The 18080-nt window shown below is 44.5% G+C and overlaps 1 protein-coding gene across 3 annotated transcripts in view; it reads left to right on the top strand.

The window, feature by feature from the left end:
* Positions 1 to 18080, top strand: part of AOAH (acyloxyacyl hydrolase) — a 160316-nt gene that overhangs the window by 125167 nt on the left and 17069 nt on the right. For all 3 annotated transcript variants that reach the window (XM_059171560.1, XM_059171559.1, XM_059171558.1), the window contains 4 exons: positions 1717 to 1753; positions 2517 to 2591; positions 10731 to 10903; positions 17953 to 18011. In XM_059171560.1, coding sequence (XP_059027543.1) covers positions 1717 to 1753; positions 2517 to 2591; positions 10731 to 10903; positions 17953 to 18011 — 344 coding nt within the window. The remainder of the gene's footprint in view (positions 1 to 1716; positions 1754 to 2516; positions 2592 to 10730; positions 10904 to 17952; positions 18012 to 18080) is intronic.

Below are 18080 nucleotides of genomic sequence, written 5' to 3'. Positions count from 1 at the left end.
GAAGGAAATAAAAAACAGTATGGTGGTTCTTCAAAAAAAAAAAAAAAAATTAAACCTAGCATACCATATGGTCCAGCAATTTCAATAAAATATATACCTAAGGTAATTGAAAGGAGGGACCTAAACAGACACTTGTACACCAGTGTTCATAGCAGCATTAGTCACAGTAGCCAAAAGGTAGAAACCAAGCAAGTGCCTATCCACCATGGACAGTTGGGAGGAGTGGACAGTCCAGAAGTGTATATCCATACAATGGAAAATTCATCAGCCTTTAGAAGAATGGATATTCTGACACATGCTATCAGCAGAAGAACTGTGAAGAGTAAATGAAATCAGCCAGGCACAAAAAGACAAATATTCTATGATTCCCTCTATATGAGGTACCTGATTATTCTTTAATGAGTACCAGGATTCAGTGTGCCATGATGGAAAAGTTCAGGAGATGGATAGTACGGACAGTCACACCACAATGTGAACATACTTAATGCCACTTAACTGTGCGCTCAAAAAAAGGGAGAATGGAAAAGTTTATGGCTGTATATTCTACTGCAATAAAGAAGGAATTAAAGCAACCTTCATTGAATGTACTGACGTTTCTGAGTCAACCCCAGAGAACATTGGGGCTGCCGGTATAGTTTGATGCCAGCTGTATGTGAAGAAGGGGGCCACACTGCTTCAGGGGAATGTGGGCCTTTCTGGCCTTCACAGCTGTGCAGGCCCCCTTTCCCCATGTGGCTCTGTAAAAACATTCAGAGTCTGCCATAAAGTGCATCTGCCCCCAAGCTTTGAAGGCTGGAAATTACAGGAGACTCTGCCTTGTCCCATGAGTTGTACCACCCATGAGTTAACCTCATGATTACTCACTTGTTACTGCAGACCAGCCTCCAAGGCACAAACTAGCAGTAAACCTCTTTGGATTCACTCTTTCTAGAGGAGGAGCAATATGCCAGAGCTCAGCAGTGCAGACAGAAGGGACTGAATTTGAACTTCAGTTCTCCCTATTATGACTTGTGTGGCTTTAGGCAACTCACTTAAGTACGCCTCAGTTTCCTCATCTATAAAAGGGGAATATGACTGTACCTACCTCACAGAGTTGTGTGAAGGCCTAAATGAAATAATAATGTAAGTGCCTAACAGCATGGCCACAGCAAAATGAGTATCAAATGAATACTATTGTGGAAGAGATACATTACAGGTGGTAATGGGTAGAGCAAGGTTGGTCACTCATGTCCTGATAGGAGTTGAAATATAGGCTCTGAACAATCAGAATCTTGCACAGGCCAGCCAACCAGAAGAAGCCTCAGGGGTGAGCTGGGATACCAGCAGGTGATTAAATGGGGCTTTCTAGGGGGATGGGTATTTCTCAAGGAATCCTTTTTACTTCTTGCCCCTCATCCAATTTCTTTGGAGTAATTTCCTCTTGGAGATAGATGTATATCATTTTCTCACATCTACTAGAAGGTTTACTCATCCTTAGGAAATATCTTGAGATCTGAATATCCAAAGAATTTAGAATTATGTTAGCATAACGCCAAGTAAACAGAAAACCCATTAAGGAGCATTCCAGGATGACGTCATTCCCGTCCCTGTGATGGGGTGGATGACCTCTGGCTGCACAGTGATGCTTCTCCATGCTTTCAGTCAGTCAGATTATCATACTGATAGTGTCAAATTGAACTCACTAACTTTAATTATTTCTTAATTTTAATTATTCAGGTGGATCTTCCCAAAACCTGGAGAAATTTCTAGAGACGTAAGTGAAAGAGGGATATATGAAGTTGTTTTTAAATTGGGTTTCTCATTGTGAGGAAAGAATGAAAACCCTCTGTTGTCACCGTGTAATCACTTGTACTGAGCACCAGGACCTTGCTAGTGACTCCCACACACTGGACATTATCACTTCTTGGACCAGTGGACATAGAAAGTGATTAATGTGCATATGTCCTTAAAGAAGGATCATAAAAATGCATACAAAGAGGGTCAAACTTAAGTCTAGCTGAGGTAGCTGGAAAAAAGGCAAAAAAACACAAACAAACAAAAAGAAAAACAACTTCATTTTCCCACTTTATGTGCTCATTTTGAGCTTAAAATTCAGAAGCAAGGCCCTGGCTGCCCAGAATGCCCTGGAATTTCAAAAGTTCAGTACTAGAGCTCAGCTATCCAGATGTCCTATGAATCTGGACAGAGGGAAGCCAGTAACACTCGAGGACAAAAGCTGTGAAAAATCCTAAGAAGATGGTAACGTGTCTGCCTCCTGGAGACTTCAGTCCACCCTTTTCAACTCTATGCACTTAAGCGGTCTTCCCCTCAGGGGGAAGTAATTTACGGATTATACAGAAGAAGGGGAAAATGGGAAGAGTGATCATGGAAAGAAAGAAAAATAGCAAAAAGTTACCAAAGTAAGGGGGTGGGTGGGGCCCACAAAAATCCTTTCACGGGTCCAGGCTGTGACATCAGCTATGACTAAGTTTGATTTCTGAGGTTTTGCCATTCAGAGTCCATCTCTGGCTTCTCAGTTTGTCTAGGAACCAACTGTTGGACCATCCAGCCATTGTCATATATGCCATGATCGGAAACGATGTCTGCAATGGGTGAGTTAAGGAGAAAGAAAGCTTTGAAAATCCTGGACTCTGGGTTCCACCCCCACCCCCACCCCCACCCCCGCCGTCTTCTCTTCTCCACTCCATTGTGTTACAGTATCCTACTATTGAGTTGAATTTCTCTGTCTTAGCAAGTCCTAGATACATATGAAATTGATAGAACCAACCCCTAAAGCTGGAAGACCCTTTAAAAAATATCTGATCCATTAATTCTCTGCTCTGATTCCCAGCAGATGGGTATGTCACGATATGAGTTCTCAGTTGTATCACAAGATACATGCTGCTACTAGCCAAGAATCCAAGCCTGAATATCATGGCCTTTTAAATAAAACAAGGCTGAATCACAGCTACCCCATAAGAATAGCTTCCTCACTCACATTCTGATATCGGTATTCACGTGGAGAGAAAGCATAGATTTGGAGCATTTGCCAACAAACTGTATAGTTCACAGCCACTTTTATTTATGCCCATGGCCCATAGTAAGAAAGCAATTTTGCTAAACTGCTAATATCAGTAGTGATTTCAAAATGTTGAATGCCTTAGTCTCCCACAACATTTTGGAAGGTTTCTCAAAAATTGTGTGTACCCCTAAGAATATGCTGCACATGTGAATGCCATCTGTCCTGGGATTGTGGCCAAAAAGGAAAAAAAAAAAAAAGGTGAGATCAGATCTAGAACAACTCCCCAGTAGCCACCCACCCACCATCTCAGAAAACAGAAAAGTAAAGCCAAGAGAGATTATGTGACTTGCCTGATTAATTGATTAATGGCAGAGCTGGCCTCCAACCCAAATGGTACTAGAAGTAGGTCATCCTACTGACTGCCTGTCCTTTGCTTTCACTCACCAAGCTCTCTAAGCCTGTGCTAAAAACCCAGTTCAATATTACTAAAATGCATTTGCCCTCACCAACACCTCCATGAGGTAGGAAAGCCCTGGAACTCTCACAGTGAAGGAGGTGTAGACCTAATTAGTGAAGTGAGTTCAAGTTGGGAGATACCATACTGCAGTGCAGAAGTACTGATGTGCCAAATTCTACCTTGGCACCCCCTGGGTTAGTTTACCACCCTCCCCCAAACCCCAAAGCTCCCAAGAAAGACTCAAGTCCCAACTTCTGTGATGAGCCACATAGAACTCTCTGGCAAATAGCAGACCCCTCCCCTCCAACTCTTCATGCACCAAGAGTCACACCACCCCCTAGCAGCCTTAAGAGGAAAGTATGATTGTCCCTATTCTGTATAAACAAACAGGTTCTGCAAGGTTAAGGAACTTGCTTATATTGCTACAAGTAGCCAGGTTGAGAGGCAGACCAGGTTCTCTGAGGAAGTTCTATGATCTTTTCATAGTCCACACCTGCCTTAACTGCTTTCCTTTAGGCAATCACTTTTGTAAACATATGTACTGACCACCTACGGTGTGCCAAATGCTGTACCAGGCTCTGGGACATAATGGCAAAGAGGCCACAGGGCCTGACCACAAGGAGCTTATGAAAGGGGAAGCACTGAGCTTCAACCCCAGCCCTGTCACAGAACAGAACGAACCTGTGTCACATCAGCTAGCATCCTTCCAGGGTCCGGATCAAGTTCTCCCAAAGGGGACACAGAGCAAACCATGGCTACTGAGTCCAGAACACCTGCAGAGAGAGGCTTTGACTCCAAGAACCCAAACCTCTCCACCTGCATTTTCCAGCAGAACCTGCTTACTCAGAGTCCCTTCCAGCCCAGGCCTGCTTTTCCTTTTCCAAGGAGCCAAAGGGCAGGCAGACATCAGCCAGAGACCTGTGCCAGCCTCTCCCCCCGCCAGGGATCTGGGCAGAGAAGCAGCGAGCATTTGGGTGAAAGAATGGGGTTGGCAGCGTGGGATGTCCCCGCAGTGCCCACTTTGCAATGTCCTGCGGTGGGGTTAGAAAAATAAAGACAGATGGCAGCTGTACCTCCCCATCTGCCAGCACATCAAGGTGGAGCACACAACCCAAAATGAGCAGAGCGATCGCATAAAAAGCTCAAGCCAGCAATGAGTTGCATAATAAGTCCGCCCTGGAACAAGTTTGGGGATATTGGCTTGACTTTTTTCTTTCCTTTTTTTTATGATGATGCTAGCATTTACTGAAATAATGCAGCCCTGTGCTTTTTCTCAATTCTCCAAACTCACGCAGTTACTCAGTAAGTACGTGCTAAATGAATGAAGGTCATGATTGGAAGATAGCTTTTTAATGTCTGGAATTTAAGAAGAAAGGTCACATAGACAAACACAGCTTTCCCCCGTGACTCTACTCTGTTTGGCCAAAGTTAATACAGCTTCCCCTGGCCTCTCCTATCACTGCCCTCGAAAGCGATGGAATGACTGTGATACAAAAAGAGAAAAATGCCTGGAAATAGGGCAAATTTGAGTGAGCTAGAGCAGCAGAACCTTGAGTAGCCCAGGCGGCCTGGGAAAGGGAATGGCTTTAAGGGCCTCAAATCATAAATCCTTCCTCTACCCCACAACATGACATGCCACATATACTGACATGGTTCAGTTTTGTTTGTTTGTTTGTTTGTTTGTTTGTTTGTTTTATAGTGGACCCAGAAATAATTAAGTGTACATTCTTCACCTAATGGAAAGTGCTGGGACCACCCTACACAGGTTATCTGTGTCCTCTGGCACCCAAGTTGGGTTTTTTTTTCCTGGCATTTTCTTTCTTTTTTTTTTTCTTTTATTAAGATTTTATTTATTTATTTGACAGAGATCACAAGTAGGCAGAGAGGCAGGCAGAGAGAGAGGAGGAAGCAGGCTTCCTGCTGAGCAGAGAACCCGATGCGGGGCTCGATCCCAGGACGCCGGGATCATGACCTGAGCCAAAGGCAGAGGCTTTAACCCACTGAGCCACCCAGGTGCCCCTTTTCTGACATTTTCAATGCCAATGTTTCCAATGTCACCCAGGGCAACTGATCAGCACTGCATTAAGAGGAAACCAGCAGGAGTAACTAGTTGCTGGACATTAAGGATGGCATGTGATGTGATAAGCACTGGGTATTTTATAAGACATGAATCACCGACCTCTACCTCCTAAACCAGTAATATATGTTAATTAATTGAATTTAAATTTTTTAGAAAAATTTTAAATAAAAAAGAGGAAACCAGCCAGCATGCTGATAGGTCACTGGCCCCAAGGAGCCTGCACTGGCAGCAAACACTCCATTCCATCCAATCAAGTGGTAGAAAAACCAGCGCGGAAGGGAATGCACAGAGGAGTTCTTTCTCCCAGCCTCCTTGTGGAGGCGGGGGCAGCCAAGGGAAGGATAACGAGGTTCCCAAGCAGCCAGCATGTTCCAGGTCACCCCCATGTTCAGGGACCCAGGCTCTCCATGCGTGGGCTAATGTGGGCCCGCTGAGTCCCCAGCCCTCCCCAGTCGGTGTCAAGATGCCTCCTCAAGGTGGGTCGGTGGGAGGTCAGCAGTGCGGTTCCAGCGGGCTGGCCTGAAGAAAAGGGCTCCCTGCCTTCCCTGGCCGCTGAGAGAACTCAAGTGCAAGCTTGAGTGAGGGCTGAGCACTCAGTCGTGACGCCTGTCTGGGCTTCAGCGGTGGTTCTGGGAAATATTTTCCACAGAGGCTGTTTGCCTTCTTCCTTAAGAGGGGCACAGCTCTCTGGCATCAGCAGGTGAAATCTGGCTGGAATGTCTGCCAGGGTAATGAGAGAGTCACAGCCAGCCCTGCACCCAAGTCACGAGGCTTATTTCCATGGTCAGACACAATTCATGAGGATAAGGACAGGCTCTGAGCCACCCATGGGGCGAGAATCTTTCTCTGTGGCCGGCCGCGTGCTCCTGACCTGAGAGCCCAGCCCGGGATGCCAGTGCTCCCTCATCATTTCCCTGCCACCAGCATCACGTGCCCCAGGCTTGCCCTATGTAAGCTCAGCACCCCTTACTTCTCCCCTCTCTGAGTGGCCGGTGTGAGCTCGCCGGTGTGTGCGGAGGGATGCAGGCACTGGCATACGCAGGGAAGCCTGGGCTCACAAAGCAGACCTGACACGTGGGCTGGAGAGGGTTAGACGCCTCCAGCTCAGTCTGCTCAACCTGCGGCGGACATCAGGGAAGGCCTAAGAGATGTTTCCCAAACCCCTGGAACTCTGGTCTCCAAGATACTAGTGCTAACTCTCCTCAGAAACTACCAGATAAGAAGGAGTGGGCAGATCGAAATGGCATTGACAATCTTTCAGGAAAAGAGTCAGAAGGTGCCTATGGAAACATCCAGAAGGGGTGATCCATCTCCTTGTCACTTAGATCCATTTGCCCTCTTGCCTGAACTAAGAATCAGTCAATTTGGGGATGCCTGTCTAGCTTAATCAGTAGAACATGCAACCCTTGATCTTGGAGTCATGAATTCAAGCCCCATGTTGAGCCTAGATCTTACTTTAAAAAAAAAAAAAAAAGAACCAGTGAGTTTTGCTATGCACATTAAAGGGTTTTTTGGGGGCACCTGGGTGGCTCAAAGGGTTAAAGCCTCTGCCTTCGGCTGAGGTTGTGATCCCAGGGTCCTGGGATAGAGCCCCGCATTAGGCTCTCTGCTTAGCAGGAAGCGTGCTTCCTCCTCTCTCTGTCTGCCTGCCTTTCTGCCTACTTGTGATCTCTGTCAAATAAATAAGTAAAATCTTTTTAAAAAATAAATAAATAAATGGTTTTATCTAACAGCACACATGTGTAAATTATGTAGCTGTGCACGAAGGAGCAAAGATGACTGGAGAATGTTCTGCCAGCAACACCAAGGCTTCCATTTTGATTTCACTTAGTAGTTAGCCATTTCTGTGATGCTTGCTTCAGTTATGGTTGCTTTTGCAAAAGCACAAAGTAGCTCAGAATACTTGTTATCATCAGGGTTGTGTCTCTAGCCAGAAAATAATCATTAAATAGGGAGTTTGGGAGACTTTTCTCCATCTTAACTCATCTTGGCTTTATGTGATTGGAGAGCCATAGCTCAGCATAATTGCCTTGTGCCAGAGCGCTAGTGTATCAGCAGGAAAAGGGAAAAAAAAAAAAAAGAAGAAGAAGAAGCTGAAGTGCCAAGGCAAAAGTTAATAAGCAGTATGTGCTAGCCTTACCTATGATGGAAGATAAGGTATCCATTTCAGCCCTGCTGCGACAGTACACACACACACATACACACAGTGAGTATCAAGCCTGGTGACTCTGGGTGGGTCCTCCCAGGCTGAGCAAACCCTCAAGGCAGTCTGAGTCCTTTTCACAAACTGGGGTCCTTCTAGGACTTTCTGCACATATACAAGTTAAGCCAAAGCCATTACCCAGCCTTCGGCCCTTAGTAGGTAGGCACCCTAATCGCATATCCTTATGAGATCTTTTTATTCGGGTTGGAGAGATTTTTACTCATAAAGTAGTATAATTTTTCCCAAGGTAACAAAAAGCATGACTTTAGCATTCTGTTCTATATGCTGGGGTTTTGTAAAATAGGACATCTTTCTTTCTCCCCCCCCCCACCCAGGGCTGGATGGGGGAGTTCTAAGCAACCCATTAGAGAGTATAAAAGTATGGACCTCACCTACAACTAAGACCTTACTGGCAACCCATCAGCCTGGCTCTGCCTTCTCCTCTTCCTGGGTACATCTTGCTCATCACAAACGAGCCAAAGTGTTCTTTGCATCCGTGGTCAGCCTGTCACCTCTGGATGGCAGCAATTCAGTGATTTTATTTGGCTAAGTGAAATAGGTGGGGGACAGATAACATAAAATTACAATGCTTTCTGCTCTTCCCATTAAAGCTTTGGTGGAGTTCAGTTTCTTCCCCCTTTGCTTGAGAAAGAATAAAAATAATATGAGAATCTGTTTTATTTTTATTATTTTTCTGATTACAAAATAACATCTGTTGTGAAACGTTCAAATAATACAGGGTGTAGGAAGTGAGTTTCCCCATAATCATTCCCTACCAGCCCTCTACCAGCCTGCTCCAAGCTCCCCAATAGAGACAGTTTAATGTATCTGCATCCAGATATTTTCTATGCAAATTCTAACTTACAGACTGATTAATATTCATCAAAATGAAATAATAGTATGCTTACTGCTCTGTAATTTGTTCTTTTCAATCAACAGTACTTTTTAGCAGTCTTTTCCAGGCTAATGCATACAGACTACTTCATTATTTTTAATTTTTTTTTATTTTATTGAGGTGAAATTTACATAATGTAAAATTAACCATTTTAAAGTGAACAATTCAGTGGCATTTAGTAACTCAGAATGTTGTATAACTATCACCCTATTAGTTACTTTTTTCTTTTTAGTGGCTGCATAGCCTTCTACCTCTTTGATGTACTATAATTTATATAACCAGACTTTTGGCTTTTTCTTACTTTACACTATTTTACACAATGTTGCAGTGTTGCATTGTTGTATATATGTCTTTGCACATTTGTGGAAATGTTACTGTAAATTTTAAAGTCAAAAGTTAAGCCAACTTCAAATGTTGATACTTTTTTTTTTTTTTTTAGAGAGAGAGAGACAAGAGAGCAAGAGGGTGGGGTAGGGGGGAGAGAAAATCTCAAGCCGACTCCCACTGTGCCCAGAACCCAACTTCAGGCTCAATATCATGACCCTGAAATCACGACCTGAGCCAAAATCAAGGGCTAAACACTTAACCAACTGAGCCACCCAGGTGCCCCAAATGTTGATACATTTTGAAAAATTGCCTCCAAAATTGCAGCATCAATGTCCATTTAGGAGCCCTTTTGAAGGGATAACAGTGGAGGGGCACTTGGCAGCCTCAGTGGGTAGAGCACATGACTCAGGTTTGTAAGTTCGAACCCCATGTTGGGTATAGAGATTACTTAAAATCTTAAAAAAGAAAAATTAAATTTTTAAAAAAGTGATAATAGTGAACATACCTGGGGGCTTTTTTCTGTCCCTTCCTTCCATTGTCTCTTATGCCTCAGGTCCAGCCTGTGAGTAGTAGACTAACTTTTTCTGGTTTGGAACCTGTATTAAGTTCCCAAAAGCTGCCATAACAAAACACCACACACTGGGTGACTTCAAATAACTCTCACAGTTCTGGAGGCTAGAAGTCCAAAATCAAGGTGTCAGCAGAGCTCTGCTTTTTCTGAGAGGTCCAGGGGAAAAATTGTTTCTTGTCCTTTCTGCCTCCTGTTGGGGGTAGGGGCCGTGGGGAGGGCTCCCAGCAATCCTCAGAATATTCCTTGGGCTTTCAGCTTCCAATGACCTTCTTTCCTATTTGTGAGTCTGCATAACACCTCTTCTTCTTGGAAGGACACTTGTTTTTGGATTTAGGGCCATTTCGAATCCAGTATGACCATATCTTTACATTTGCAAAAACCTTATTTCCGAATAAGGTCACATTCTGAGGGAAACTCTTCAACACACGGTAGGATAATTATGTAAATTAGGAATTTTAAGGACTCCAAATAGAAAACAACTTATTCCATTTAGGTTAACAAAAGGCACTTTACAGAGTAGCTGAAAATCTTAGCGAATTCTACAATGTATTCCCAGGTTAATGCAGGTTAGTATCTTAACTCAAACTTAATGTATTCCTGGAAGTGTGTAAGTTCGAATTCAATGTAGAAAGGAAGAATGTAGTATGGATACATAATATGACATTTTATTTCTCAGTAAAATTATATTTTCCTAACTGTGATATATGTGAAAAGTTTAAAGATGAAGTTACAGATCTCAAAGGGTCAAACAAAGAATAAGTTAACACGAGACTCCTTTGGTTCTGTTATTGGTCAGGATAAGTAAGGTCATTGCTGCAGGAACAACCTCAAATCTTAGTAGCATAAAGCAACAAATATTTACTCTACTACATTGTCACCCAGGGATCACCACAGGACTCTATTCCAGGACTCAGATTAGGGAAGCAGCTGCTATATAGAGCGTTGCCCAGACTCATGACAGCATTCTAGAGGTTCTCATATCAACAAACACTTCTGCTCACAACTGATAGGCTAGATCAGTCGCATGGCCCACCCAACCACAAGAGAATCAGGAAGCCTAACATATTTTGCCAATAACACCAATAACTACTTTATTGGGGGGGGGGGGGCAAGCAGAGGAGGGGGTGGGGGGGTTAATGGATGTGTATGCATTTATCCTTATCTACTAAGATATTTTCTATTTCTTTCACCAACAGGAAAGTTGACCCCATCCCAGAAATGACCACTCCTGAGAAACTGTACTCCAGTATCATGCAGACTCTGAAGTATCTCAATTCCCACCTGCCAAATGGCAGCCATGTTATTTTATACGGCTTACCAGATGGAACATTTCTCTGGGATAATTTGCACAACAGATATTATCCTCTCGGTATTAGTTTGAAGATACTTTTACTCTTTAACAATGTCAGTTTTACATCGTTCAAATATATGTAGTTCAAACCATGTAGGAATACACCTAAAGTGCCACCACAGGGCATAGGTCAGAACTGGTGGAAGGCAAGAGCCCTGAGGTACGCTTCTAAAGGTCAGTATCCAAAGATGGTCAGAACCAGATCCAAAGTCAGAAAGGGCAGAAGTTTTTAATGTAAAATTAGGACAACCAAAGGGTAAGAGTTTAATCAGGAAACTCCTTTAAGGAAAAGTGAAACCTAGAATAAGTGGATAGAGCTCCAGTCAGAGGAGGGTTTTTCCAAACCCCAATGGTGAGTGCCCCCTGGTGGCCAGATTCTAAAAAATTCTGTGGACCCTGGTAGCTGTTAAAATTCTACACAACACATCCTCCCATGAGCTTGCTTCCTGCTTCTACACTCTCTTGGAGTCCTTGGCTCTGAAATGCTTCGAAGATCTCCAGAAACTGTCAGTAGCATCTCTAGCATTCGAGATTCTTTCTAAACATTGTAAAAGTAATAGTAATTCACATCAGGAAGGGCTGCCATGCTGATCCTTAAAACAATACTGTTAATCCAATTAACAGTATTTTTGTTAATTCCATGTTATTGGTGAAAAGCCCAAGGCTCCAAATGTTACATGACTTATTGTATGTGTGATCCGGGAGTAGTAGGGCTCTCTCTCTGTTTGGAAGAGAATGTCCTTTCAAAAAATATTTATTATGTGCCAGGCACTGTTCTAGGCACTGCATAACCAAAAGTGAACACAATAATCAAAAATCCCTGCCAACATAGGCTTGTATTGCAGTAGGAGTATGCCAGAGGATGATAAGTATTACTAGATAAATTGAGCAGGAACGGGGTTAGGAAGTGCTGGCCTCAGGCCTCTCTGACAAGCATGTGCATTGAGGGGCCTGGGTTTCCTCCCCTCAGCTCCATGTCAACAACACGTGTGCCAGTCTCATTAAAGAGTCGACCCCTTCCCTGGAATGGCCATAGCCTCCTCCCTAGACCGATCCCTGCTAACGTGTTCTGGAGGTCCAAGCAGTTTCTAATGAGTCAGGTGAGCAATTCAAAGAGAAAACCCTGCAACTCCTTCCTCAGTGTTCACCTTGGGGGTTGGGGGTGATGTGCTTTTCCTTGCATTAATAACTTCTCTGTACCTTTCCAGTCTCCTCTTCTCCTCCTCCCGTAGTCTCTGCTTCAGCCAACCCCCACCACCTCCCTCAGGAAGTTTGGCCCTTCCTAACACATGAAAAGAGCAGGTTCCCTTTAACCAGTTTTCAAAGGACTGTGGTGCCTTCACCAGGGGAACAACAGTAAATCCCCACATTCTAGGCTTCCCACCAATAAGATGGAAGTCATTTTTCCCCTTCAGTTACTTAGTGCACGACAAATATCATTATCATCCCGGCCAAACACTGTCCAACCTCCCAAGAGGAAAGCATATTCCTTCTGTTCCACAGCTTTGACTGTGACCCTTAGAAACAGTATCACGGTCACACAGAGAACATGACTCCTCTCTAGGTTGCCTTAACACAGGAAGGACAGTCACATGAGCCAAGAAAGTCTCTTTGAGCCATTGAGGTTGAAAATTTCAGTTCCCCCAACAAATGTTTTCAGATTCCTAGATTTCTCCCATACTAAGAAATGCTTGAAGAAGGGAAGTTAAGGGTAGGACAGGAGAGATGGGCTTCCGGTTTACTCTATCACATCAGTGGGGACAGGACTTTGGGTTTTCTGGCTTCAAATCCCATTTTCTTTCCATGAACTCTGGTTAGACAACTCCATGCTTTCTCTCGGATATGCCGCACAATTCACTTGACTCAACCACAGTAGGTGATAATGACACGGTACAATTTGGAAGGGAGGGAAAGAGGGCGACTGGGGAGACTCACCAGTCACTTTGCTGGATTCTCCAGGCCAGTAGTTCTCACGTCGCCCCTACTCATTATCACAACTGGAGAAGGGGTGCTACTAACATCCAGTGGGTAGAATCCAGACATGCTCCTAAATATCCTGAAATGCACAGGACCGCCCCCCACAACAGAGACTATCAGTAGGGCCAAGGTTGAAAAATCCTGCTTTAGGCTTGACCTTGTCCTCAAATGCCCTCTCACCAGCCACTAATCAGGCAGCAGCATTTCACAGCACAAAAGATGAAGAAGGAAAAGGTAGAATGAGTTTGTTCTATATAAACAGACCTGGTTTGGGGCGGGGGGGAGGAGGAGAATCCAATTAGGAACAAAGTTGAAACCATCTAAAATTTGTTTAATGTTTTTAAGTTATTATTCATATCCTAAATTATCCCTGCTGCCTGGTTGCCATGGGAAATAAATTATAAATTCCTCAACGAAGCATCGGTATCCTTCCTAGACAGCCCGGGGAAGTAGGTGGGATTTACCCAGCTTCCTCATTTCTCCCTTGGCTGGCACATAACTCACATAAGATGAGAGGCTTAAGGGGAGGCTGCTGCCCTACATCTCAGCTCCGCTCCTGCTTCAAATCCAGCCTGTCAATCTTCATTCCCATCCGATAGGATAGGCTAGGGTAGAACAGGTTAAAGTCAGGCCAGTCTCAGGGTTTGGCTGCTCTGCCTAGGTTAGAGTAGGTCTTGTCTTAATCAATAACCAAACACAGAGTCTGATTCCCAGGGCACTGTGCAAAGGATTGTGTAAGCAAATAAGCAGGATTTTCCATTTATTTCTGTCTTTGCGCCTGGAAACATGGTGACCATGCACTTTAGACTTGACTTTAGCCACCCATTATGGATTAAGGAAGTGGTCGGGAAGCAGAAAGAACCAAACAGAACTCCTGGGTCAGTGATACATTTTCTGTTGCCTCAGTAGGACAAGGTAGGAACTCACCGAAAAAAAGGTTAAATGCTGTAACGTCGCATCAGCAGGTAGTGGAGGCCCAGGGCAAGAACAGATTCCTAGCTCCCTCCTGCCAAGGAGGAGGGGGTAATAAATCCCTCCTGGCATCTCTTAGCCATGTTTGAGTTACTACCCAATCCAAGTCTGGCTGCCAAGGACTGCAACAGCCCCACAGTCTCTAGCAGTAATTAAAATTCCTAGCGAGAATGTATAGTGTTTTTGAGGAATTACCAGAAAGTAAGTCTCACACATTAGGATTCTACTTACATAGATCTTTTCAAGCTTGACCAGGGATAAGTGCTCACAGACACAGTCTATGAGAAAGGCAAACTTTTTTTTTTTTTTTAATTAACATATAATGTATTATTTGCCCCAGGGTACAGGTCTGTGAATCATCAGTCTTACACAATTCACAGCACTCACCATAGCACATACCCTCCCCAGTGTCCATCACCCAACCACCCTCTCCCTCCCTCTCCACCCCTCCACCAACTCTCAGTTTGTTTTCTGAGATTAAGAGTCTCTTACGGTTTGTCTCCCTCCCCAGTCCCCTTTTCCCATTTTTCCCTCCCAACCTGCCATGACCCTCCCCACCTTGCCTCTCGAATTCCTCATATCACAGAGATCATATGATAATTGTCATTCTCTGTTGACTTATTTCGCTTAGCATAATACCCTCTTGTTCCATCCACGTCCTTGCAAATGGCAAGATTTGGGTTTTTGATGACTGCATAATATTCCTATATAGATATATATACACACCACATCTTCTTTATCCATTCATCTGTTGACGGACATCTAGGCTCTTTCCATAGTTTGGCTATTGTGGACATTGCTGCTATAAACGTTCAGGTGCACAGAAAGTCAATCTTTCCATAATTATGTCTGAGAGACCTATTATGTGCTTTGGGGGTAAAGTTGATACTAAAATGGTGTCCTTGTCCTCAAAAAAGAGAGAAAAGATAATTCCACTGGGTAAAATACTGTATAGATCCTATCAGTGAAATCACCTTGTGCCACTGACATTGGCACAAGCCATGGGCATTCTGGGAACTACCTGAAGTTCCCAGAGGACTACAGTCAAAAAGTCCAGGATTGCTGCCACAAATAAGTCTGCATGTAGGCCTTCCTTGAAAGGCCTCTGCCACAGAACATCAACAACTTAATTTTTCCCCAATTACTCCTAAACTTGAAACCTAATATATTTTAAAGTACCTTGCAGCATACCTTATTTTATTACTGGCTTACCTCCTGTCTGTGTTCATGTGGTTTTACTCAGGCTTTATACTTGCAGATGGTATTTCATGGAGGTGTGGCTGATCTTTGTTGGTACTAAGCTTTTATCTGAGTTGCAGTCCCACCAGCGTTAAGTAAATGCCAAAGACTTTGCCCTAAAGAACTAATAAAAATGTGAACTGCTGCTATAGCTAGTTGGGGAAGAACATGCCCTCTAATCTTCAAGGGGAAATATGGGCGGCCACTGGGCCAGCCCACTGGCTCCCCACTCCTTGTGCCTGTGCATGAACATAAGCGCGCGCACGTGCGTGTGCATACACACACACACACACACACACACACACATACACTTATAGTGCCTCAGCCTTCATAATTCCAGTCCTCTTGCCCCTGTCCTGGGCAATTGTTGACCAGCTTTCTTCACCAGATTCATTTTCTGACCAGAATGTGGCAGACACTGCTTCTTTATAGGTACAACATGTGGGTGAGCTCAATCTTTATACCAAGGCTCCTCGATATGCAAGAATACCATTGAAAAGTAATACCTAAAAGGAAAGAATGAATAACCAACTGACAGTACCAAAAGGTGGAGGAAAGCCTAAGAATTATTTTCTCTCCTCCCTTTCTTTAAACTATAAGCCCAGCTGACCTTCCACTGGCCAACTCCAGAGTCACCCTACCTTCCATAGCAGAAATCCCGGAGAGAAGGGAAACCAACTCATTATACCTTTCCCAGTTCCCTCCTAACTGCAGCTAACATGCCCTTATCCTATTCAACAGACCTATCTACTCAACTAAGAATGTTTCCTATAACAACCTTGTCTAATTAGAGCTAGTGCCAGATGAGCAAGAAGATGGGGGGAAAGGGACAGGAATGGAGAGAAGGCTCAGAAGGAGGACACACCTTGTGGTCTCATCCTAAGGTGTGCTGGGACCTCAGCAGTAGGACAGCAGGTAGAGAGGAGTAAGCCAGGATAGACAAGGCTATGACTGGACTTAGCCCTGAGATGGGAGCCCACAGATGAATCCCCAGTATCCAGTAGCAGGACAAACTCTGGTCCCTCTGGATAGCAGAGCAATCCAGCCTTGCTGGTGGGAAGGGAGAAAGTGCAAGAGTGTTCCTTATAGTCAGGCCTTAGGTGACACCACACACAGGTTAAAAAGACGTCAGCCACTGGGCAAGAGAAAGAGAGAGGGGCCAGTTCTCAGGGAGAGGGGAGTCATCAGGGCCAAGCATGTCAACAGGGCTCCAGCCAAGCTACCTAAGGTTAATTACAAGGCCGCAGCCCAACAAGAACAAACACAACAAAACAAGATGGCAGAGGGAAAGCTGCAGCTCAGGGGCAGTGCCAACGGAGACAAGAGCCAAGTCATTGGGACACAGGATGGAGGATGGGAGTGCAGGTATGGAGTGTTAGTCAATGCAGCTGGCTAGGCTGAGACAGACACGGACACATACAGAAAGGTAAATTACAAAACACACCCACACACACACATATGCACACATGTGCACATATACAAGAGAGGGAAAGAAGCCCCAGGGGTGGAAAGCAGGATCTTGGAGAAAGATGAGAGCTCAAGGCTTCATGTTGAGCAAAAAATGAAAGCAAAGACAGAAGCCAGTGGCTTGGGATTCATCCAAAATACAAAGATGCAGACACCTTTGAGAACAGAGGAGGCCTGGTGTGTCATTGTGACTTTAATAGCGATAATAACCCTGTGGTTTTCCAGGCTTGGGATTCACTCACCCACACAGAGAGAGAACACATATTTCCTCAATGACAAGAAAATTGAATCTATCTTTCAGTCTAACTGATCTGAGGTATAAGTGAAAAATAAGACTGTGTTCTATCACCTTCAATCTTTCCTTTCACTCCGAGATAGGTCCTGTTATTTTCCTTTATTTTTTCAAGTGTGAGAGAAATGTTAATGGATAAGACATCAGTAATTCATCCCTGAGATTTGGGAGGGCCTGGGTTTTGTGTCTCAGCCACACCATGAAAGTCAAATCGCCCCCAGGGGTAGATAGGCTGGGAGGTGAGGGAAGTGGGGAGGTGTGTGAAAAGACAGAGGAAAATCCGTGGGGACAGATTCTGGGTCTACAACTGATGTTTGGAAATACTCTGGATGAACTCACATATGGCACTTAACACTTCCATTCCTTTTTTTTTTTTTTTTTCAAGTTTTATTTTATTTTTGTAGTCATCTCTATGCCCAGTGTTGGGCTCAAACTCACAACCCTGAGATCAAGAGTGGTGAGCTCTTTCAGCTGTGCAAGCTAGGTGCCCCCACCTTTATTCTTCTGCACCTCTTAACCTAAACCAAAAAATAAATTAGAGCTAGTAATTAGGGCCCAAATAAGATATGCACCGGGCTGTGAAGGGATAGGACATGTTGTCCTCTCCCATCCAACAGCCACCCATGCACGTTTGGAGGCTTTCAGTCTTCCAAACGTCAGGGAAGTGCATGGTCAGAACTTCAGACACCCAGAGTGTCCCAGCAGGTCCTCATCATGGGATAACTGGGCCGATCTGAGTGTTACATAAAGTCACAAAGGAGGGTTTGGCCAATGACCACCTTGAATGCTCTTCGTACCCCGTAGGAACTTGGCATCTCATACCATTGCCAGGACAGAGCCACTGCTCTGCAAGTCCTTTGTTAGTGGGATTCCAGTCTGGGGGGCCTTTGTATCCTTCTACCTGGGGTCCAGATAGGGGCCAAAGCTCTTAGGGCCCCTCCCAGCTCGGTCTGATTTCTAGGGCACCCAGGCCTTCTTCAAGAGGAATAGCTGAATGAAAACTCAGGGCAGGTCCCTGGAAGTGCCACCCTCCTCAGGAAAGACAGGGTCACCCACAAGTGTCCCTAATTGGCTGCTAGATCTGAACAAGTACAACATACCAGTTCTTTGTGTCTTCCAGGCCAGCTCAATAAGGATGTGACCTATGCACATTTCTACTCCTTCCTGAACTGTCTCCAGGTGAGCCCACAATGACTTGTTCCAAGGCCGAATTCCCTGCTACTGGCCTGGTTCCTCTGTAATCAAAGC

Source organism: Mustela lutreola, chromosome 4 (genome assembly GCF_030435805.1).
Source record: "Mustela lutreola isolate mMusLut2 chromosome 4, mMusLut2.pri, whole genome shotgun sequence".
NCBI classification, from domain to species: Eukaryota; Metazoa; Chordata; class Mammalia; order Carnivora; family Mustelidae; genus Mustela; species Mustela lutreola.
Note: the sequence above shows the minus strand (reverse complement) of the source record. Positions and strands in the feature narration are given on the sequence as shown.